Raw genomic sequence first — 24,184 nt, 5'->3', positions numbered from 1 at the left:
GAGAGAGAGAGAGAGAGAGAGGCAGAGACACAAGCAGAGGGAAAAGCAGGCTCCATGCACCGGGAGCCCGACATGGGATTTGATCCCGGGTCTCCAGGATCGCGCCCCGGGCCAAAGGCAGGCGCTAAACCACTGCGCCACCCAGTGATCCCTCAGTGAAGGCTTTTAAGATGAGAAGAAATTTGCTTTCTGGCTGTGTTACTAATGGGGTTTAATCTTACAGAATTTAGAATACTTAACAGGTTTCTTAAGCAAATACTTTTGATATTTCTGCCAAAGTACCTTAATAGTAGAAAAGAGAATCATTTAGGATACTAAGGATAGGAAGGTATCTCTTTTGTGGTATGACTTAGCTTATAAATTCATGTGAACTTTTCATTCTTTTCCATAGTCTAACCATATTTATTTCTGATGTGATTTTTATTACCATGATGTAAAATGTTGTGGGAGACCGGCTGTGCTCACACTGCTGTTTGTGGTACTCTTGTTAATACCACTTCTCTCCCTTTTCTTGAGAAATAAGGCTACTTGTTTTTCTCAAATGTCTCAAAAGAGCATTCAGTTGAGACTCCGGAGCTCTTTCTCACATGGTGAGAGGCTCTTTCTGACTGGGAGAGATTTAACACTAGGTATTCTACTTTGCTCACTCTAGAGTATGGCTTTTATGGAATAACTGAGAACGGTTCCATATAGTTGCACGAGGCAACCTTAATTAGATTCCTGATATCATCCACTTAAAAATTGTGAAATGTCTGCCAAACATGAAGGCTTCAAGAATTGGTACTTTTTCTATTTGTCCATTGGTTCAGCTACTATTTGTATTTAGTTAATTGATCATGATATTCTCTTCTGTGTTGGCTGGGAGAACCAGTTAGGAAACTTTTCCAGTTTGAGATGAGTGGCTTTCTTAGAATTGGTATCTTACGTGATTTTGTAGGACAAGCTTGCTGGTTCAGAGTGACACAGGAAGTCATATTATATGTTATTTGTTGTGTAAGATAATTCTAGATATCATTACACATCATAAGAGAATTTTGAGCAGACCTAGTTGATGGAGAAACTTGCGTCAGTGGGGATTTGTGGCTGATTTGTAGGAAGTATTCTATGGGCAAGAGTATTCCCAAATCTGTTATTTGCTGGATGAATCCATTATCAATAGGGCTATATTTTTAACTGTCATTTCCTTTTTTTTTTTTTTAACTTAAGTCCTATATTAAAGGGTGCAAACGTACAGTTCATTGAATGTTTACATATGTATTTATCTGTGTAATCACAAAGATAATATTCTACTACTTGACATTTTTTAAAGCAAGCAGATACATTGCATTACAATTGTTTGCTTAAACTTTTTTTCTTATTACAAATACAGTGCATGTTCACATATTGAAAAATTAAGATTAAAAAGTTGCTTATAAATCCCATAATCAAGAACTCTGTGTCTTTTAATATACATTCTTTCATTCATTCACTCATTCATTCATTCTTTTTTTTTTTTTTTACTTATGATAGTCACAGAGAGAGAGAGGCAGAGACACAGGCAGAGGGAGAAGCAGGCTCCATGCACCGGGAGCCCGATGTGGGATTCGATCCCGGGTCTCCAGGACCGCGCCCCGGGCCAAAGACAGGCGCCAAACCGCTGCGCCACCCAGGGATCCCCTCATTCATTCATTCTTATGTGCCTAATGTGTGCCAGGTATTTGGGTTGCTGGGGACATAGCAATAATCTAAAAAGACATAATTCTTGCCCTTGAGGAGATAACATTCTTGCCGCAGGAGAGGGACAGTAAATAAGAAAACACATTGGATGTCACATGGTGACATGTCAGGGGGGAAGTCAAAAGAAGGGGTCGAGGGAATAGGGAAAGGAGCTGCAGTTTTTCATAGAGGAATCAGAATGGCCTCACTGAGAACATAATGTTTGAGCAAATAGCTGGAAGAGGCAAAGAAAAATACTAGACAGATTTGGAGGGAAAGATCACTTCCTTCAGGCAAAGGCCCTATGGTAGGCAGTGGTGGACATGTTTGAGAAACCCCAGGCAGGCCAGTGTGGCTGGAATAAAAGACAAGTGGCAAATGAAGTTGGAGAGGCAGGAGCCACATCCTGTAGTGGTTCTTCCTCCTGGCTACACAGGAGAATCACCTAGGAGGCTGGGTGTTTCTAACGCAGCCAGGGTTGAGAAACATTGGTAGAAGGCCTTTAGACCATTTCAAGGACTTTGGTTTTTACCATGAGTGAAATGGGAAACCATTGGAGGGTTTTAAGGAATGACTCACCTAATTTAGGTTTTATTATTTTAAAATATTATGAAAATAAAAACTTTCCTGAATCATCATCCCACCTGCTTCAGTAGCCATCTCCATTTTGCTTTAGTTAATATACCCTCACCCCTCCCACCCTTTTTTCCCCCCAGAGTATTTTAACACTAGCTTAGGTTTTTAGAAGGATAACTGGTTTCTGTGTTGAGAGGAGGACAAGCAGGATGAAGGCTGAATATAAGTATATCCTCTGTGGGTTTTTTTTTCCTTTTATATTCCTTTTTTTTTTTTTTTTAAGATTTCATTTATTTATTTGACAGAGAATGAGAGAGCACAAGCAGAGGCAGCAGCAGAGGGATAAGGAGAAGCTGATTCCCTACTGAGCAGGGAGCCAATGCAGGAGTCCATCCCAGGACCCTGAGACCATGACTGGAGCTGAAGGCAGATGCTTAACCAACCGAGCCACCCAGGCGCCCCTTTCCTGGATACTCTTAAACAAAAATTAAATTATACTGGATTTACTATTTTATAAACTATTTTCATTGACTATATTAGACATGTCACTGAATAGTCAATTACTTTGTTTTTAATGGCTACATCGAATTTTATTATATTGGCTGCACCTTAATTTATTTGGTCTTACATTATTGAACATTTTAATTTATAACCTTTGGTAATCAGACTATGTGGTAATACAGCCCTTTAGCTAAATCTCTGCGTGTACCCATGATTATTTCCTTAAGGTAAATTCCTAGAATGGAATTGCTATGTCAAAGGATATGCACAAAAATTTAAAGCTTTTGATATGCATTGTCAAAGTGTTTTTCAGAAAGGGTTTACTAATTTATACTCCCACCAGCTGCTTCTGAAAGTGTCAAGTTTTCTTAAACTCTCACTAACATTGAAATCTTTCATTAAAAAAAAAAAAAATTCCTGTTTTGACAGGTGAAAAAATAACTCATGGTTTTAATTTGCAGTTCTTTGATTTCTAGTGAGGTTGAATTTTATTTCCATTTGCATTTAAAAAAAGGCTTATTCGTATCATTTGCTGATTGTGTTACTTGGGGTGAGTCACTTAGGACATGTTTTTGTACTATGAAATGGGTATTGTGTGCCAGCTTCTTAGAGTTTTCACGAACTTTAAACAAAAGCATTTTGTATGCCCAGGTTTATAAACTGTTTGACTATGATCCACAGTAAAAAACAAAAGGCATCTTACATTGCAACAAGCATTGGTAAATAAGTAGCCAAAAGTTTTATGAATAATGCCTCTACTGGTTCCAAGTGAGATGCACTCTGATACTTTACATCCTTGTTCTTTTTTAAAATGTCCACTGTTACCCTTTAATTGATCATGATCCTCTGGGTTGTGATGCAGTGTTTAAAAAAACACTGCTATAAGCTGTAGAGTACTGTATCTTGTTAGGTGCTTTTCTATCTACAGTGATTACCTCTACCAAATACCCTGAACGTCAGTCTGCCCTTTAGCTCTACCAAAATTCGCTTCAGAAAGGCTATAAGTAGGAGGTAAGACTCCAAACCTAGCTTGTTATATTCCTATATCAGGTTTTTCATCAGTGAAAAACACTAAATTTATTCACACTCTGAAAATGTACTTGTTTGGACTTCTATAATGCCATAATGACTGAATTATTAACATGGCTGTTTTGAAATAGATCTAATGCATTTGAACAAAAAAACCTACATCATTATGGGGATTGTATTTGCAAAACCCCCAATTGAGACATAGCATCTGACAGAAGTTTTGTGTATCATTTTTGGTAGCTGAAAATCTGACAAAAGTGGGAAACGCGAATCACATTTAGCTATATTTAATACAGCTCTTTTTCAGTAGAACAAATTAGTGTACGAAAGTTGGATAGTCCTGAGAGACTAAGAGTATGTGGCTTCCATATATAAAATCCAGATACTATTCTAGCTAACCTAAGTGAGGACCACTCAGAAAGGAATTAGCCAGGTGGAATTATTAGCTGTGACTGGAGAAAACTCCATTTGATGGAAGTGATTCTTTCAAGTCTGAGGAATGTTGGAATGGAAATTGCATAGAGAAACAGAGTGGGGATGGGGTGATGGTGTTTACTATTTGAAAAACACCCAGGAGTTTAACCTATTTGACAATAAAACCTTGTTGTTACTTTTGACTTCTAGTTTAACATTAAATTTTTTTTAAGATTTTATTTATTTATAAGAGACACAGAGAGAAAGAGAGGCAAAGACACAGGCTGAGGGAGAAGCAGGCTCCATGCAGGGAGACTGATGTGGGGCTCGATCCCAGGTCTCCAGGATCACGCCCTGGGCTGAAGGCAGCGCTAAACCGCTGAGCCACCCGGGCTGCCTAACATTAAATATTTTGTTTAAAAAATATTTTTTGATTCTAAGCCAGGAAAACTTTAAAAGACTCTAAGTTAAAAGTTTGACTAAAAAGCATTTACTACTCCTCTGTTCACCCCTCCACAAAGGAAAAATTTTAAGGAAGGTGAGAAACAATTTGGCATATAAAAATTAAAACTAAATTTAATGCCAAGGAACTGTAATTTACCTTTGAAAAAGAGCAGAATATATATGCTGTTTCTATACTCTATTGATTTTCAAACATTAAATGTCATCACATTTAGAAAAATAAGCAACTCTGCTTTTCTGTACTTTAGTGGGTGTTGACCTTAATTAAGTGTGCATATGTGGTTAGAATTATGAGATTTCTCTTTGCATATGGTTTGAGTGCTGAATTTTGGATTCTGGTCTCTTCACTCTCTGAAGCTAAAATTAGGTTTTAAACAAGCTCAGAAATAAGTGTAGAAATCTACTGGGCTCAAATGGGCCAGAAATATATGAAGAGTTCCTCAGCCTCACTAGTAATCAGGGTTATGCAAATTAAAGCAACAATGAAATACCATTTCATGCCCATCAAGTTGGCAGAAATTAAAGCTGTTACTTGGACATTATCAAGTGTTGGGAGGAAATAATCTAAGACTATTAGAATATAAATTGGTACATGTCCTGTGAAGAACAATTTGGAAATATGCTATGGCACATACTCTATGACCAGGAATTCTTCTAGTGTATCTTCTTGCATGTGTGAACAAGTAAACACACGGGCATTCTTTGTAATAGTATGAAAATTAGAATCTATGTATGTCTATCAGTAAGGAAATGGCTACATAGAATAGTCCAATATTTTCCAGTTGAAATACAATGTGAACATCATGTGCAATTTAAAATTTACTCCTGGAGTGCCTGGGTGGCTTAGTTGGTTAAGCGTCTGCCTTCAGCTCAGTTCATCATCCCAGGGTCCTGGGATGGAGCCCTGCATATTGTCTCTCTGCTCAGTGGGGAGCCTGCCTCCTCTTCTGGACTCCACCCCCATGTTCTCTCCTTTGCTTTCTCTCAAATAAATAAATTAAATCTTTAAAAATAAATACATGAATAAATTTAAAGTTTTAAAAAGGTAGTATCAATTTTAATACATTTTGGCACATTATACCAAAATATTTATCTTTTAAACATGTGATTAATATAAAAATAATTGGACTATTTTACATTCTTTTTTCATACTAAGTCTTTGAAATCCCTTATGTATTTTGCACTGAGAGCATATCTCCATTTCGGTGCTAAAGTTTATCAGAAATACTTGATCTGAATTTAAATTTCATCAAAAGTACAGTTGAAATAGTAGATTCATGTAACCAAGTTGTTCCATACATGCTTAAATGTATTTAAATAACTGACTTGGGTATCAAAAATCTAAGCTGATTCACTTTCTCAATTGCATTAGCCATATTTCAGATAATCGGTAGTCATGTGACTAGTAGCTACCATATTGGACAGTGCAGCTCTAGTGATAGCATAAACTACTGCATAGCAGTTAAAATAAATGATATACATATGTATAAAACATGGCTGATGATTCAAATTTCACAGCATCAGTAAAAATTCTAGAGAAATGTGTGGTTTAATGTTTTCTTTGAGCAATTTAAAATACTATTCGCAATAATACATGGAATAATGTAATATTTATGCAACTACTCTTCAAATATAGCAGACATTACCATTTTGCCACAGTACCTTCAAATCTTTCTCTTCAGTCCTGAATTTATTTTTTAAAATATCCATTTCAGATATTGTATGAATTGAGTATCCACTTGATTAGTTTGTAGTAGGTATACAGGAGAAAAGTACCTAAGAGTAATACTGTTCCTTGAAATATTGGTGTTAGAATTCAAGTGGTCTTCTAACATTTAATGCATTTGAAAAGTTTTTAGGAATTGGATGTCTACTAGAAAATTATTTTAGATTTTTAGGAATGCACCACCTGTTTCAATGCACCATTGAAGGTGTTGCTAAAATATGTATTTTGAATGGGTCTTCTAACATTTAATGCATTTGAAAAGTTTTTAGGAATTGGATGTCTACTAGAAAATTATTTTAGATTTTTAGGAATGCACCACCTGTTTCAATGCACCATTGAAGGTGTTGCTAAAATATGTATTTTGAATGGGTTTGCTTTTATTGCTCTTTATTATGAATTTTACTGTACCTCTTGGGTATCTCTGTGTTTTAAATGTAGCTACTATAGCTAAGTGCCCAAGGTAAATAAGTACTATAATTAATAACTAGTGCTATGGCCTAATGAAAGGACTAAGATTGATAAAAACCACTCTTAACATGAGGGATGGTATATAAAGACTATGTAAATAATATTGCTACTATTTATAGTTTTATAATTTAATAATCTCGAATTCCAAATGGAAAACATTTTTTTTTTAAATTTTATTTATTCATGAGAGAGAGAGAGAATGAGGGGGCGGGGAGAGAGAGAGAAAGGCAGAGACACAGGCAGAGGGAGAAGCAGGCTCCATGCAGGGAGCCTGACGCGGGATTTGATCCTGGGTCCGCAGGATCAGGCCCTGGACTGAAGGGCAGTGCTAAACTGCTGAGCCACCCGGGCTGCCCCAAATGGAAAATTTTAATTTGATTCTATTTTCTTTAGATATGTCCAAAATCAAGTATTTGATGTCATGAAAGTTTCTGATGCTAAGTTGTGATGCAAACAATGATTTTCTAAACAAAACAAAACAAAACAAAAAAAAAAACCCTTTAATTTGAATGCCTGTTTAACCAATTAAAAGACCAAGGAACTCAATTTTTAAAAACTATATAATTTAAAGGATCATACAGTTCTAAAAAATTATTCCAGAAGAGTTGTTTTGTAGTTTCTGGTGTCAGATTTTGATAACTGTGTTAAAGCAGTGTCAATTTACAATTCTGTGTTTGCTAAATAGTAACAATTGAAGTTCTAAAAAACATGCCTGCTATGTTTCTGATTCATCACTAGATGGAGTTGTTGTAGTGCAACTATGTGTTGGGTGGCCATTAGTAGAATAATCTCTGCTTCTCTCAAAGTAAGCACGTATTGTTTAAAAGATAACATTCTCAACATCTACACAATCAGCTGTTAAACACATAACATGGCAATAGAAATACATAGTTGGTAATACGCAGTTATCTTTGAGCAGCATCAAAACAGCTATTTTAGTCAGTAAGGTTTTTCTTATGTGGGTGTGTAAGGAGGTGGAATTAAACCAGTTCTCTGATAATCCAGAGGAATTACAATTTTTAAAAAAGATTTTATTCATTTATTTATTCATGAGAGACACAGAAAGAGAGGCAGAGACACACAGGCAGAGGGAAAAGCAGGCTCCATGCAGGGAGCCCGATGGTGGGACTCGATCCCGGGACTCCAGGACCATGCCCTGGGCTGAACGAAGGCAGGCACTAAACCGTTGAGCCACCCAGGGATCCCCAGGAATTACAACTTATATTATTACTTGTACTGGGATAATTCTATTGAGGAAATTCGGGTGTTTGGGTTCTGACTTTTCTGAAGACATTTCGTGCCACCCCCACTGGCACTGAAACTAAGTTCTTCACTCATTACATCTGAAGTTCAGTGATCATTGGTGTCTATTCTTATCCTTTCCCATGTCCTTTAGGCCTTAACACGTACTATCTAGCTTCTCAAATTCCAAAAAGTAAGCTGACGGAATGTTCTTTATCTTACTTTCCGTGTATTTACTTCTAATGAAGGAGAGTATTTTCACCAGGAAGTAGATGTACCTATAGCACTTGAGTCCTGCGGTTAGGCATGTTTGGATTTCTGCTTCTCTCCTACTTTCTTTTTATTCCTTTTTATGAATAATAGGAATACGTTCATATCATGTACTATATAGTCAATTGAGTTGAAGCTCTTAAAATTTGTCACTCTGTGGTTCTTTGGCAGTCTTCACAGTGGCCCCTGAAACATTCTTTTCTCGTTGTTAATTTTGATGTGTATGCCGTTTTTCCTCCACAATGCCACTTAAGAAAGTCTTTTTAGTACCTGAGCAAGGTTAAAAATTAAGTAATACTTATAGGTTTATTTAGACAAGTACTGTTTACCTATCTCATTTTATCTTCATCTGGCCCCATCACTAGAGACAGCTACTTTTAAAACCTCAAACTTTTGTTTCTCTTGGTAATTACCTATCTCTGATCTGTGTTATACTGCTATTTCTTGATTAAAAGCTTTGTATATTAAAATCTTACAGCACAAAGTCAATTGATAGTGAACTTTTGCCATTTTCACATTAATTCCTCCCACCTATCTCAATGCAGTTAGTCTTACGAATTTTATTGATTACCTCTAGAATTTTAGATGAGGCCCCCCACATCAAATTGTGTGTGCTGTGGGCTTGTGTTTTAAAGTTAATAAATGACCAGCGTACAGCTAGATATCCAGGAGTTCTGGAAGACATTCAGTTTCATTTTATTAGGGGGCCCTTTATTGTAAGGTTTATTTTATGTAAACATCTTTGATTATAATTTGTGTAATTTTTATTTTTATTTATTTTTTTTAATTTGTGTAATTTTTAAAATGAAAACTGCTTGGAACAAGTAGGAAACTTGTTTTATCCCATAGGAAGCCTGGAGGCTGATTCATTGATTCAATGACACAATCAAGGAAGCAGATTCTTTGTCTTTACATCTGCTATTCTTAGCAAACAATGTCAGCTTTGTTCTCAGGTTAGCTGCCTGATAGTAAGATGACTCCTTCAGGTCCAGTGTCACCCCGTACATCCCTTCTTGTGTGTGAATCTCTTTGTGCATGTACCCAGAAGCTACCAGCAAACATTCCCTGGTTATCGGGTTGACCTGAATTGCTTCAGAGGTCCATTCCTAAACGGACTTCTGCAAAGAAGAGTGAGATTACTTTGATTATCCTGGTGACGTTCATAGTTGGGTAGAAGAGGGTTAGAATACTAGAACAAATCCAGGATATTTTAGGAGAGAGTGCGGAAATTAGAAACTCAGGGAATTATTTGAAACCACAACCTTCTTCATATATCTTTGCTACAGTATTTATTGTCCTTAAATATATGAAAAACATTTGTGGGCAGCCCAGGTGGCTCAGCAGTTTAGCACCGCCTTCAGCCTGGGGTGTGATCCTGGAGACCTGGGATCGAGTCCCACGTCGTCGGGCTCCCTGCATGGAGCCTGCTTCTCTCTCTGCCTGTCTGTGCCTCTCTCTGTGTGTGTGTGTTTCTCATGAATAAATAAATAAAAATCTTTTTAAAAAATGAGAAACATTTGTAAGCAAAACATTAAAAGGAGACTAAGAAGGGGCACCTGGGTGGCTTAATTGGCTACGTGTCCAACTCTTGATCTCAGCTCAGGTCTTGCTCTCAGTCATGAGTTCAAGCCCTGCATTGGGTGCCAGGCTGTGTATGGAGCCTTAAAAAACAAAACAAAACACTAAGGAATGTATTTCTTTTTCTTCTCTTGAGCTTAGTTGTTACTTTTGTTTTTAAATTTTTTTTAAATTTTTTTTATTTACGATAGTCGTACAGAGAGAGAGAGAGGCAGAGACACAGGCAGAGGGAGAAGCAGGCTCCATGCACTGGGAGCCCGACGTGGGATTCGATCCCGGGTCTCCAGGATCGCGCCCTGGGCCAAAGGCAGGCGCCAAACCGCTGCGCCACCCAGTGATCCCTAGTTGTTACTTTTGGACCCATACTTTTGCACTTCCTTGGAACATAAATTTATTGCATGTTTGCAAAAATACAGACTTCAGTCATAATTTTTAAAAAGCATTATCATTGAGTTTTTCTTTTTCTTTTTTAAAAGATTTTATTTATTCATGAGAGAGACAGGCAGAGGGAGAAGCAGGCTCCATGCAGGGAGCCCGACGTGGGACTCGATCCTGGGTCTGCAGGATCAGGCCCTGGACTGAGGGCGGTGCTAAACCGCTGAGCCACCCGGGCTGTCCTCATTGAGTTTTTCTAAATCAAATCTATTTAGATGACAAATGTTAACTTTTTCCTCTTTTTTTCCCCTGCATCTAGAGCTTATATGTCTTTAGCAAATAGTCGTACTGTTTTGCTTCCGTTTTCATGATTCTTGTTTCTTCCTTATTACAGAGATGCCTAAGTTAAATATAGTAATTCTTTATGTCAACTTTAATGAGGTTGCTTGTTTTTAAAACAAAATTCCGATTTTACTTTGTTTTTCTCAGGTCATCTTATACTTTAATTCTTCCAATTACTCCCATCCATATTAAGTTTTGGAGTTGATTACTGCATATAGTACTTTTACTGAGTTTTAGCCCAAGATGAAGAACTTCAGAATTATTCTTACAACAGCTTCTTAGAATTATTTTATGAGCCAACTGGAAAATACTCCAGTAAGCTTTTCTTATAATAGGTCATTTGAATCACTCATGGTCCTGATTATTGATGTAAGAAATGACAAAGTAGATGATTCTCTAGGATTAAAGTGTGTAGGTGTGGGTGTGGTGTATGTACGTGTTTAGTTTTGTTTCTTTAAGGTAGTTTAAAGCATTTCTTGCCAAAATCTGTTTGCTTTTAAATTTGATTTTTAGATTAATTTCTTAGAAGAGTTATTTTGAATGCCATTAACAAACATTAATCTTAGTCATTACTAAATAAGGCTTCAATTTTTGTATTGGATTTTTTTTATATATATTTTTTCTAGTGACAATAATGTCAGTAAAAAAGGCAGAATTTCCAGACTATTGTGGTCATAAAATATAAATCCTGGGAGATGTTAATGTGTTACATGGAAAAGAATTCTAGGGTCAGATAGTTTTGCCACATGCTGGTTATTCAGGCTTAAGTGGGTTTCTTTACTGCAGGACTTCTTAGGATCTTTAATATACTAACGTATATTGTAAGCATTTCAGAATGGGGCAATACAGTGTTTGCAGAACTTATTTAAACACGGAGCATTCATTTCTAGGACTGTTCCGTAGAACATACTTTGGGAAATAATGGTATTTGATGCAGTTAGTATTCGTGTGAACTGCCGTGAAGGAAGCAGTGTGTCTAACCTTTATTGATGAATGCCATGCAATTTATTTGAAAAAGTATTAACTTTAACACTTGGACCCTTGGGACAATAAGTTTCAAATGCTTTACAGATCCTCTTAGGAAATTAGAGTTTGAAGGTTTCAAGGATAGCTTTCTTATTGCTGCTTCTACAGCTTTTCTTTAAAATGAAATTTATCCACATGCTTAGTGTTGTTGAAATCTATCTTAAACAGACTAGTGATATGATCTCTTGATGGTTCTCCTAACTTTTTACTCTGGCTGGTGTTCTGTATTATGCTCCAAACTAATATTTTCAAGTTGCTGTGCTGACAGTTTTATATGCACACCCTTATACGCATCTGACCTTGATCAAAACTGAGTTCATCCTCTCCCATTTCATCCTCCCCCAATCCCAGACTTTGCTTTCTGTTCCCATCCGGGTTAGCGGCATCATTAACATTTTGGTCTGGATAATTCTTTCTCGTAGGGGACTGCTCTGTGCATTGTAGATGTTTAGCAACATCCCTGGCTTCTACGCACTAGATGCCAATTGCAGTCTCCTTCAGTTATGACAACTAAACATGTCTCCAGATTTTGTGAAATACCCCATGGTGAACAAATCACTCCTGTTAGAGAAACACTGCCCTACAGCCAATGTATCCCTTAATCTTACTGATTCTATTTTTTAAGTTTACCTTTAATCCCTCCTCACGTTTTTTATTCCCACTCCCTAATCTCCGTTCCTCTTTATTTCTAATACTTGAGTTTCTTTCATAAGGGTGTGACTAGCCTTCCTGTGTCTGATTTTGTTTCCCTCCCACCCACCCTCTTTAGTACTGCCAAGTTTATCTTTCTAACATGCGGAGCTATTCTCTATATACAATCTCTCAGTAGTTTCTGGAGGAGACCCTCGTGAACTGGCCTCTCTTTAGCCTCATTCTTTAAAGGTGCTCACTACATACTCATACATACATACATACTCACTACACACCCTAGTGTACTTGTGCCTTCTTCCCACCATAGCATACTGTGTTTCAAACTCCTACACAGTTTCTCCAGGGTAGGAGCTCTTGGTCACTTGTTTTCAGAGAATGTATCATGCTGAAAAGCATTTTTTTTTTTTTTTGACATCTGTCCTCCCTCATCAAATTGAACTTTTCAGGGACAGGGACCATCTCTCTTTCTCTGTTTTGGGCAGGTAATAGATATCCAAGAGAAGTCTGAACCATTTATTAGTATGCCTTGATAGATGTGGTAACTTCCTTATTACTTCTAGGAATTCTTTTCCCTGTGTCAGCAGTGAAATTATTTTTCTAAGCTTTCTCATCTAGATTTTGATAGGCTTTTGACCACAAATCACCTATTCAGAAGAGAATTGACGAAAAGCAGTGTACCTACCTAGTTGATACTCAAATTCATAAGGCACACTTGTGAAACAGCTAGTTAATTCTAAAAGATTTTTATTCAGAAGGGAATTAAATGGTGTGGATTAATTGTGCAGATTAATATAATTGAATTAAAATGTGGAAAGTATTAGAATAATTGAAAACATTGGATTTCCATTGATAAGGATTTGTTAAAATACTTGCAAAAGTCCTATCATTGTCTTAACTATTTTAGTTTTTTATAAAACATATTGCAACATCCTCAACTATTTAGAAATTTATTCCCTTTCAAATGAGGTAGAGGGGTTGTTAGTAAAGACTAGAGTTCCTCCTTCCTTTCCTTCCAGGCCTTAATAAATACAGTTTTGTGTGATTGGGTTTTCCTGTGAATTGGAACTAGCTACAGTCAGGCTGACCATTACACACTTATACCTAGAACTTTAATTAAAAGGTGAAGAAGAGAAAACTCAAAGTTTACATGGCTTTTTGGAAGATAACCCGAGTATAGCATCAGCCTCATTGAAAAAATGAAGGATTGAAGGTGGGGAAAAGGGGAATGAAAAGATCTAGTCCTAATTCAGAATTTTTCACCCAGGTGCAATGCCTTGCCAGATTGTTAATAATTATTTATTGGATGAATCCAATAATCCAATATACTCACTGTATATAACGTGAGTTAAGCCAGAAATGATGGCTTTCTGCTTCAGTTTTTAGGGAATGGCATAAAAAGGATCCATTCCTTTGGAAGAAATTCTTTTAATAAGAAAAGCTGTTATGGAGGTTTCTAGAAATAAAGCTGAGAAGAGGGAGGTTACCTACAGGGAAGGTACCTCCCTTTCATACCTGCTCTCCAAAAGCTGAAGATCATAGGCATATGTGACACCCAGCCCATTATTATTAACCTAAAGAGTCATGTTGCCAAGGACCCAGATTTGCCTTGCTTGTTTTCCATTTTCTCCCTTTTCCATCCTTTCTTTTCTTTAAATTTAAAATTTGAAACATTAAATACTAATTAATATTCTCTTTAGAATCTTAAGCAGCTTTAGAAATGATGTGTAATTGAAAGAAATGAGCTTTATTTGAGCTCAAAACAAAACAAAGACTTTTCCAGAAGAATTTCTGCTCAGAACTTGGAAAATTTTGCATCATAATGCTTCTGTTACATATAGATCATTGCATGCTTGTTTTCCAAACTGTAAAATAAGCTAATGATATTTTGAATATACATTTTTAATAGCTTTGGTTCTTGAAATTATTTTTAAAATCTATATATCTCTAAGGCCCTACTTAATCTCAGTAAAAGATACTATGATTGTGAGCTACTTTGTTTTCCATATATTTTCTAATGAAGTAGAAATTATAGTGAATGCAAACTTTCTTAGTAGCTTATTTATAGGATATAGTAGATTCTCATTATTTGCAGTAGTTGTGTCCTATAAAGGCACCACAAACACTGAATTATTGAATAGTGAATTATTGCTCCCAGGGGACATACAGGGTTAGTTTCCTACAAGCCTTGGTCATATTTTCATCAGTCAATATGTAACTTTGTTTTATGTGTATTTGTATTTAAATAGACCTTATTTAATATGTATTATTGATTCATTACCATTGAACTCATGGCCAACAGCACTATAATTCACATCCAAGCAAAGCTTATGTAATATATTCTTTCCATACAACAAATCACAGCCTTCTTGCACCTAGGAACAGACAGCACCTCAGCACAATGCTTGGGAGCTGTTTTAAACAGAGCACCGACAAAAAGCAGAGTAATGTGAAATACATGGTGTTAAATAGATCACAAGAAGGACACTTGTTTACAGTATGAGAGCTGAAACAAGAAGGCTAAGTGTTTCTTGATCACCCTCAGATGCAGATGTGCATGTCAGGTGATTCACATCTTTCCATTGCAAAAAACTAAGAAGGTATCTCAAGTGCTGATTTTGGAGTTAGAAATATATTTTAGCGAATAGGAAGATTTGCATGTATAAAATCTACAGATAATGAGGATAGACTGTAATTATATCAAAATTTATGATTGAGTACTTACAATAGTCCAGATTTGAAACAGTGTTTCTCTTATTTTGGGGCATATGGGTGTTTTGGGTTAAGTGGGGTATTTCTCACAGTTTCCATGGTCTGTTGTCCAGGGGAATAAAACTCTCAGTCTGTCCTTTTTATTTTTTGCCCTATAGGGAACAACCCATCTTCAGCACTCGAGCTCATGTCTTCCAGATTGACCCAAACACGAAGAAGAACTGGGTCCCCACCAGCAAGCATGCAGTTACTGTGTCTTATTTCTATGACAGCACAAGGAATGTGTATAGGATAATCAGTTTAGATGGCTCAAAGGTAAGTTAAATTTACTTTAAATAATCTTGCTGTTTTATGCAGTAGAGCATTTTCTGTTTTACTTGGAAGACTTGTCTTTATTAAAATAAAATATTCTTTTGAGTTTTAAAAACTTAATTTTTTAAAAAGATCTTTTATTTATTTATTATTAGAGTAAGTGCACACGTGCATACAAGCAGGGATAGCTGCAGGCAGAGGGAGAGGGAGAAGCAGACTTCCAGCTGACCAGAGAGCCCGATGCAGGGCTCTATCCCAGGATCATGACCTGAGCCAAAGTCAGATGCTTAACCAACAGCCATCAAAGCACCCCAAAAACTTAACTTTAAAAAAACCAAAATTGATCATTCTTAGGGTAGCAACATTTTTTGTTTACTAAATTACTTGGATTGACCACTTTATATTGAGTTACATATCAAAATATTCTACAAATTTTTAGTTAATTTGATAAATGTTCATTGCATAATCTCTTACATGTCAGGCACTATGCTAGGTGCTACAAATATAGTGGTGAACAAAATGGACACAGTTTCTCCTCTTTGAGAGTATACAATCTAGTAAGGAACTAGATTTCTTTTCAGATAGACTTCTGTAGATTAGCAGGCAACTCAAAATCCCTAAATGGTATGAAGTCTGGTCAGTGTCACCGTTAAAGCTGACATCTCTTATTCTGAAGAGAAGTTTATGGACAAGACCTAAGTTTTTATTTTTAAGAGAGACAGATGGTATAATGTTTAGGAGCACGGACTGCCTGGATTCATATCTCAGCTCTACCATCTATCTACTAAGTGTTTGACTTTGGGCAGATTACTTCTCTGAACCTCATTGTTCTCACCTCATTAGTGGTGTTAGTAAGGATTAAGCGAGTTTATATCTGCAGAGCACTTTGATCAGTGTCTTGTAGATAGTATGCCTTTCAAAAGGGGGAAATTCCATTTTTTCATCAATGAATTTTGAATAACACAGAGAGATACAGAAATACCAGACATTGGGTTCTGGATATAACGGGTATAGAAAGATGAGGGCTCCATTCTTCTTCAAGCTTTTTTGAAGCCCTGAGGTATTTCAGCTTGAAATTTTAGCAGTTCAGGGCAGCCCCATTGGCTCAGCGGTTTAGCGCCGCCTGCAGCCCAGGGTGTGATCCTGGAGACCTGGGATCGAGTCCCACATTGGGCTCCCTGCATGGAGTCTACTTCTCCCTCTGCCGGTGTCTCTGCCTCTCTCTCTCTCTTATGAATAAATAAATAAAATCTTAAAAAAAAAATTTAGCAGTTCAGTGTAGGGGTTAAGACCACAGATTGTAGACATAGAGTATCTGGCTTGAATTTTTTTTTAACTGTTCACTAGCCATGTGACCTAGAACAAGATACTTAGTATCTTCACATCTCAATTTTCTCATCTGTAAAAAGAAACTAATAAAAATGCCTACATCATTACCTCACAGGATTGTCATGACGATTAAATAAATTAATTTAGGCAAAAGCATTTTAAGGATGTATAGTAATCAGTATGCAAACACTTACTGCTTTTGTTTCCATTAATAATATTTTCAGGCTATTAGTTACATATTGTCTGTGGTTTAGGGGGAACAAAAGATAATTTAGGGCACGACTCTGAGTTCATTTTTTCACATGCTCACTCATCATCTCCTTAAGTAGATTATAGAATTACAGGGGCTATTTGTACCTTATCTTGTATTTAAGTCACTAATAGGTATTTATTAGAATGACTGATTCTTGGGGCACCTGGGTGGCTCAGTCAGTTGAGCGGGCAGCTCTTGATTTTGGCTCAGGTCATGCATGATTTTTGGTGCCCCAGTAAAGAAAACTTAAAAAAAAAATATTATCTTTCATTTTTACTTAGAGGATTTAAAGGACTTGAGAAATAGTTAATTTCTATAAGACTCCTTTTTTTTTTTAAGATTACTTATTTATTAATTTGATAAAGAGCACGTGCATGGGGTGGGAGCAGAAGGAGAGGGAGAAGCAGGCTCCCAGCTGAGCATGGAGCCTGGACTCTGGGCGCCATCCCAGGACCCGAGATCATGACCTGAGGCAAGGCAGACACTTAACTGGCTGATCCATCCAGGTGCCCCTGTAAAACTTTTTAATGAAGAATAATTTTGTCATATTTTGTAACTGTTTAGTGAAATCAACAGATTTTAATTGTTATGACCTCAGACACTAGAATATTAATTTATTTCTTTTCCTTGACTAGAACTTTCAGTTCTCTACAATTGTTTCCCAGTTGGCCCAAACCACAGATAAAACATCGTTTTATTAGACGGGAGAGTTAAATGGAATAAAGTTCAACTGAAGTATTCCCTTGTCCCATGTGATTAAATAATTTTCATGTGTTCTTCGTTCTCAAGCAGTAGGAACTATTGCTGCTGGCATTTCCGTTTTTGAGTATACTTTGCAGTTTGTAATCATCAGACTCTTAACTCTTGTGAACAAGGTTTTGTTTTGTTTATTTTTACAAAATCTACCCTCTGTGGTTGTTACATTTTCTAATTACTTTTTAAGACTGATGCTGGTAGCTACTGCAGTTCCTGCAGAAGTTGCTTTTTCTCGATAAGCACTAGTGATTTACTTGTGGCTAAATGAGTTTTTCCCTTCCCCACCCCCACTTCTATTTCTGTACTGCATGATGAGTTGGAAAGCCCTTAGGTGCCCCTGATTAGAAAATGTCTGTTTGTTCCATTTAGTACCCTTATTGTGCATGTAAAGTTTGCTTAACGGTTTTTCTAATCAAGCTGCAGAGACATCACCATGGCTGAGGGCCAGAATAAGAGCACACCACGATCTATAATGACACAGCATTTTTACCTCTTTTCCTTGAAAGGACAAGAACTCTGAGATTGAGAGACAGATTTATTTTAAAGAACTAAGATTTTTCTTCTAAGTAGATTCATATTCAAACAGTTCAAAGCATTCTAGTCAAAGTATTCTAATGAATAATTTTTTTAAAGTGCAGGATCATCTATCATTTTAAAGTTTTTCTTTAGTGATTGAAGAATCCCCAAACAAGTAATCCCAGAACAAGTGGAGGCAAGGAAATATTCAAAATGGGGATTAAAATGGAACTCTTAAAAGCATAAAGAAGTTCACTTCCAATAGCTAAAACTGAAGATCTGTGACCAACACAAATGGGTCAGTTTTCTCGGATGCCTATAAAACCTCTTGGTACCTCACTTTTTGAGAGTTACTGGGATGACATGTAAAATGCCCTTCTGTCCTTGAAAGCACTCAGATTCCAGCTCTCAAAAGCACCCTCCTCGGGGAACACTTGAGGACCACCACATCTAACATAGTACCTGCCAGTCCTTGCCTTCTAGCCTCTCAGACTCTATCACATGCGGATCTTAGGAGCTTCATAGCACTTAACCACTTCATGAAATTGTATTAGTCTTTGTTCATGGACCAACTCTTCTTGCTTTAGAATGTAACCCACAGTTACATTGCCTCTGATTGTTATATTTCAAGTCTCTAGAATTGTGCTTGGCATTTAATAGGTACCTAGTTTAAAAAGCTAATCAAAAGCTAATAACCAAATGATTCCGTAACCAAATTCCTTACCTTGTGTTACTTCATTCCTTACTATTTGTTAATATATTCGTTTGTATTCAGTTTTTCATTTTATGACAACCTGCAAGTTAGCACTTTTAGCTACATTTTACAGAATCTAAAATGACATGCTAGGAAAAGCAGCTTTTGAACTGAAGGGAAAGGAGTGTGAATATATAAATTTTGTCAGTTAAAAATGCATAATCAAGGATAAGGGCTCTCCTAGAACAACAGCTAACTCATCTGTTATTTGTGATAGAAAGCAAAGGACCACTCTTTCTTTTGCTCTCCTCTTTAGTAGGACAAGTGTTCTACATTTATTATTGTAACTTCATCAATCTGTGCAAAGCTTGTAAATATTTATATTTATACTATTCACATGGTCAGTAGATTTAACTTTGTTCTGAAAATGTGTGATTTTCATTCCACATTTAGTAGTTCACCAAATGACTGCTTATGAACTTGGTAAGGTGTTTATTTTTATTATTACTGGAATCACTTTGGTTTTGTTTTTTTTTTTTTTTTTGAATCACTTTGTAATCTCAGTTTTGGAGGGCATTAAAACTAAAACCGATTCTATACTTTTCTAGTACTGTCAGAGGGAATGTACTTAAGTTATGTTAAAATAATAGTTGGAATTTATTATAGTGACCACCAAAATTTATTATTATTACTACTTTTTTGTGAGAGACAGAGAGTGCACATGAGTAGGGGGAATGGCAGAGGGAGGGGGAGACTCTCAAGCAGACTCTGCACTGAGCACAGGGCCCCACACCGTGCTCCATCCCAGGACCCTTGAGATCATGACCTGAGCTGAAACCAAGAGTCAGCCACTTAACCAGTTGAGCCACCCAGGCACTTCCCAAAATTAATATTTAGCTAACACACTAAAATACTAGTTTTCTAAGAAACTATGTGATAAACAGAAATGATAATGATTCTCTGTATCATGAATTTATACCGCTTTATGAGAAAAGAAGTAAATTATGTATTTAGGGGTTTGTTTTTCCCTTGAGTAAAGGAAAAAGTACTAAGTGTACATCTTTTCTGTATCATGATATATTTTGAGTAAGTCAGCTTTAAGAAAACTCTTGATCATGGATTTTAGAAAATTAGTGTACAAATAGAAAATTTGTTCTTTTGATGTATTCATTTTTGAAAGATTATTTGGAGGATAGGGCCTTACTTTTAAAGAAGCAGCTGTTAAAGCCTACTTGCTTCCGGGAAGTATTACTCAAAATTAATAGATACTGATCCTTATGTTCAAAGGAAAGAAACTGACTGCACTAAAAAACTCTCCAAGATTTTTTACATTATTAGAAAATTAATTGTGATTGTAAAGTGTTAAAATTTTTGATAGAGTATCCTGTATTTATAGTTCTGTTAGTTACCATATTTCTACACTGCCACTTATATTGTTAAAAATTATTTCTATATCTTCATATATTTAATACTGTGACTGGTTAGAAATCCTGAATTTTTATGGAACTAATTGTCCTGTGTTTAAATGCCTGTTTGCTAATTTTTGGCTAGTTACTCATACTTTTATTTTATTTTTCAGGCAATAATTAATAGCACCATCACCCCAAACATGACATTTACTAAAACATCTCAGAAGTTTGGCCAGTGGGCCGATAGCCGGGCAAACACTGTTTATGGACTGGGATTCTCCTCTGAGCACCATCTTTCTAAAGTAAGTTAACTCATAAGATTAAGTGGAAATCTTCAAGTCAGATGTCTTAAATATATAATAACAAGTGGAGAGTATAAAATATGGGAGAAATTTTTTAGTATTCTCAGAACAATTGTAGTGACTTTAAAGCAAGAAGTGAGAGGGATCATTAAATTCCACTGTCAGTTGGAAAATTGCACACATTAAAAACAGTCACCATAGATAGAGAACTATTTGTGTGTTTAACTGTGTGACAGTTAACATAGAAGTTAGGGATTATCACTTCAGAATGGACTTTGCTCAGGGATTAGCACCCTTAGTAGAGACGGTCTGCAAGGAAGTCAACACAAACTCTTCTGAATTGTGAAAACAAGCTGCTAATGATAAAGATTTGAGGTTTTTGACATGATAGTAGGCACATACAGATTACTTCGTTTAAGAAAAATGGTGTTTTATATGGGTGAGAATTACTTCAGACTCTCTGATGGAGTACAGGGTGAAATATAATAAACACATGAAGAGTTCTTGGAAGATACTGACCAAGTGAATTACTGTGGCCAGAACGGCCAGTAAAATAACAGAACATCACTAGGCTAACCAGTGAAAATAAAACAGTTGTCCTGTTTATAAGCAACAGCATGCAGTATTCATACCACTAGTGTCTTGAAAGTGTCACACAGAGTATATAAGGAAAAAGAAACTGTCTCAGGATTGGATAATGATCAAAGAGAGGAGGATTACTCACTTTTGCTCTTCGGATTTTATGCTCACCAGACCCAAAGATTTATGCTTTAAACTTCTCTCTTTGAAGCCTTCCATAAAAGGATAACACTACATTTGAAACATTTTACATATAATTTGGTATTCACAGGATCTGATTCCTTTTGGGAGTTGCAGTTGGTTCAAGGTCGGGCAGTCAGGCTCTTGAAGATACACACTGTTCATGTTTACATTAAACAGTATGCTGTTTATTATAGAAATCATTCAGATTCTTAAATTTCTTTTTAAAAAAATGTTACTTTTTATGAATACTTATTGAATCAAGGACATAGTTCAGTAATGAAAGTAGTCTTTGTTTCCATTTGTTTTGGTTGTAGACGTTTCTTAACACTGTTGTTTTCAAATATTTTTGTTATCTTTTTTTTATAAATTATAGTTTAGAGACCAGTTTTAAGGATATTTTAATTTTTGCCTTCTTGATTATAAATCTGTCCCCAATAGGATGATGAAAATGAACAAGCATTATCTTATTTGGTTTCTCTTATACCTGTTGTATTCTCTAAATACATTTCTTGAGCTGTGGTAAAGGTAAGAATTAGATTCAAAGTATTTCGATATAACAGGGACACAGGCATCCAGTTGAGCATTAGCACTCCATAAATAATCCCCTTAGGAAATTACATGTTTGTTCTAATACTTTTGCCATTACTCAAATGGCAGCTTTTTGGAATTACCTGTTAAAGTCTATAACAAAAAAAGCTAAAACTAGAATTATATTACTTCCTAAATTTCTTGACAACACAGGAACTAAATTGTGGATTAATTTCTCAAACTTGCATGAAATGATTTTTGAGTCTAAGTAATTTGAACTAGACAAGGGTCTATCAAAATAAGGGAGAGTAGCAACCTTGAGAGAAACCTTTGGTCTCCTAAGGTTGATGTATGAGAAAAATTGCAACTATGCTTGAATTGTTAGAGTAATTACTGTGTTGTATTTTGTTACCATGGAAACCAAAGCCTATAAAAATTAGCAATAGTGTGAGCCTTTATGAAATTTAAAAGGGTCTTAAACATTAACTACTTTGAAATGCTACCTGAGTGTAAGAAAAATTGTTCTGCTTCAAAATACATAGAGAAATTAATCATGGTTTTATTTTTATTTCATTGACCCCGTGTAAGACCTTTTTAACTTTGTGTTCAGATTAATTGGACAGACTATCTCCTCAATATAAAAAAAAGAACAGCATACTAATAAAGATTCAATTCCTGATCTACAAGTTACACATGGTAGTGGCAAGTTTAAAGTAAGAAGGAAAGTTGTAATGACAATTTTAATTTTGACCTTCATCTAAGTCCCCAATGCAGGTCAGAGTATCATGACCTCTCCTTCTGAAGTATCCTAAGAGAGAAATGAAATCAGGTTTACTTATGAGGGTTTGAAGAGGGAAATAGAATTTCATATTTTTATTACCAACTCTAGAAGATGTTATAAGTTGCATCTAGGTTTTTGATTTTTTAATTTGGTTATTCTGTAGCCTTAACTTACTCCCTCTGAGACTAGTGGTAGACTAGTTTCCACTTCCAAAACAATAATAGATACTCTTTGTGGCCCTGACACTTCTAGATTACTATGGGTTCATAAGAATTAGCATTTCATGTACTGTAGTTTTGTTGTTGTTTTTACCGGTCTTAAAGACCTCTTTGTGAAATTATGTTATTCCTCTCTGCTGTACATTAGCTCTTTAGGAATCTTTGGAAATGAAGTTCTAGTAATGTCATTTAGTGGTAATAGTAAATGTTACTATTTATATTGTTGAAAATAAAAAACCTTACTTAATCCGAGAGTTTATATTCTAGTAAAAGTTAAAAGTAAGCTCCAAATACTGAGATGTTTATGAGTAAATACTTAAAAGATTCTGTTTTCTTCATGATAAAGTATGCTAATCTTTACTGATTCCACTCACATCCTGTACTCTGCACCTTGGTCTTAGTATATTATATCTGAACAACCAAGAAGGGACATAGATAAACTTGCTGACACCAAATTCAGTGCAGTGGGTCAGAGTAGGTGATAGTCTACCAACAAGTGTTGGGTATTATGTTTCTTTACCTTCATTTTTATATTACACCTGTAATTGATTTGAGGGCTTGGTTGTGTAAGAGTCAGTTATTCAGACAATGAAAGAAAACCAAGGTAAAAGTGGGCATTGAGACCTATTTTTATTTTATTTGGTTAATGTATATAGTCTTTATACATTCAGTTCGCAGAAAAGTTTCAGGAATTTAAAGAAGCTGCTCGACTAGCAAAGGAGAAATCACAGGAAAAGATGGAACTTACCAGTACACCTTCACAGGTGGGTATTTCATTTCTATTCTTATTCTTGAGCCTTGTTAATTTCAGGTGGTGTCCTTTATGTCAGGGTTAAATTTGGGAAAATAATGGCAAAATTAAGGTAATTTCCAAGGTGGACATAGAAATGCACCCTTCATTTAATTTGTACTAGTGGAGAAAGGTGTTTTTTTTTTTTTTCCTCTATGCCAATGTCTGCAAGAATCTGGAGGGAAAATCAGTTTAGTAATTACAACTTAGATTCTTTCATGTGCATACAACTTAAAAGCAATCATATGTAAGAACATAGATTGGCCTATTTTGTGTTCTGTAATGGCCAGTCACAAGAGGTGACACAGGAGAGACTCAGGGATATAAAAGTTCTTATACTCACAAGTCCTAGAAATAGGACACATCTGAGGGGCACATAGAGAAGCCTCAGGGTGGTCAGGAGGCAGAAAGCAAGAGCATGGGAAAAGCAGAGGCTAGAGCTATATTGAAGTTTCCTTGGGAATTGCAGA

At 36.0% G+C, this 24,184-nt stretch overlaps 1 protein-coding gene across 1 annotated transcript in view; it reads left to right on the top strand.

Annotated features, from left to right (window-relative positions):
• HOMER1 (homer scaffold protein 1) overlaps positions 1-24,184 on the top strand; it is a 126,883-nt gene that overhangs the window by 32,336 nt on the left and 70,363 nt on the right. Inside the window, exons 2-4 of the mRNA XM_055342245.1 lie at positions 15,223-15,379; positions 20,504-20,635; positions 23,596-23,688. Of these exons, the coding sequence (XP_055198220.1) occupies positions 15,223-15,379; positions 20,504-20,635; positions 23,596-23,688 (382 nt within the window). The remainder of the gene's footprint in view (positions 1-15,222; positions 15,380-20,503; positions 20,636-23,595; positions 23,689-24,184) is intronic.

This window comes from Nyctereutes procyonoides, unplaced genomic scaffold (genome assembly GCF_905146905.1).
Source record: "Nyctereutes procyonoides isolate TBG_1078 unplaced genomic scaffold, NYPRO_anot_genome, whole genome shotgun sequence".
Lineage (NCBI taxonomy): Eukaryota > Metazoa > Chordata > Mammalia > Carnivora > Canidae > Nyctereutes > Nyctereutes procyonoides.
The sequence above is the reverse complement of the archived record's forward strand: the minus strand, read 5'-3'. Positions and strand labels throughout refer to the sequence as shown.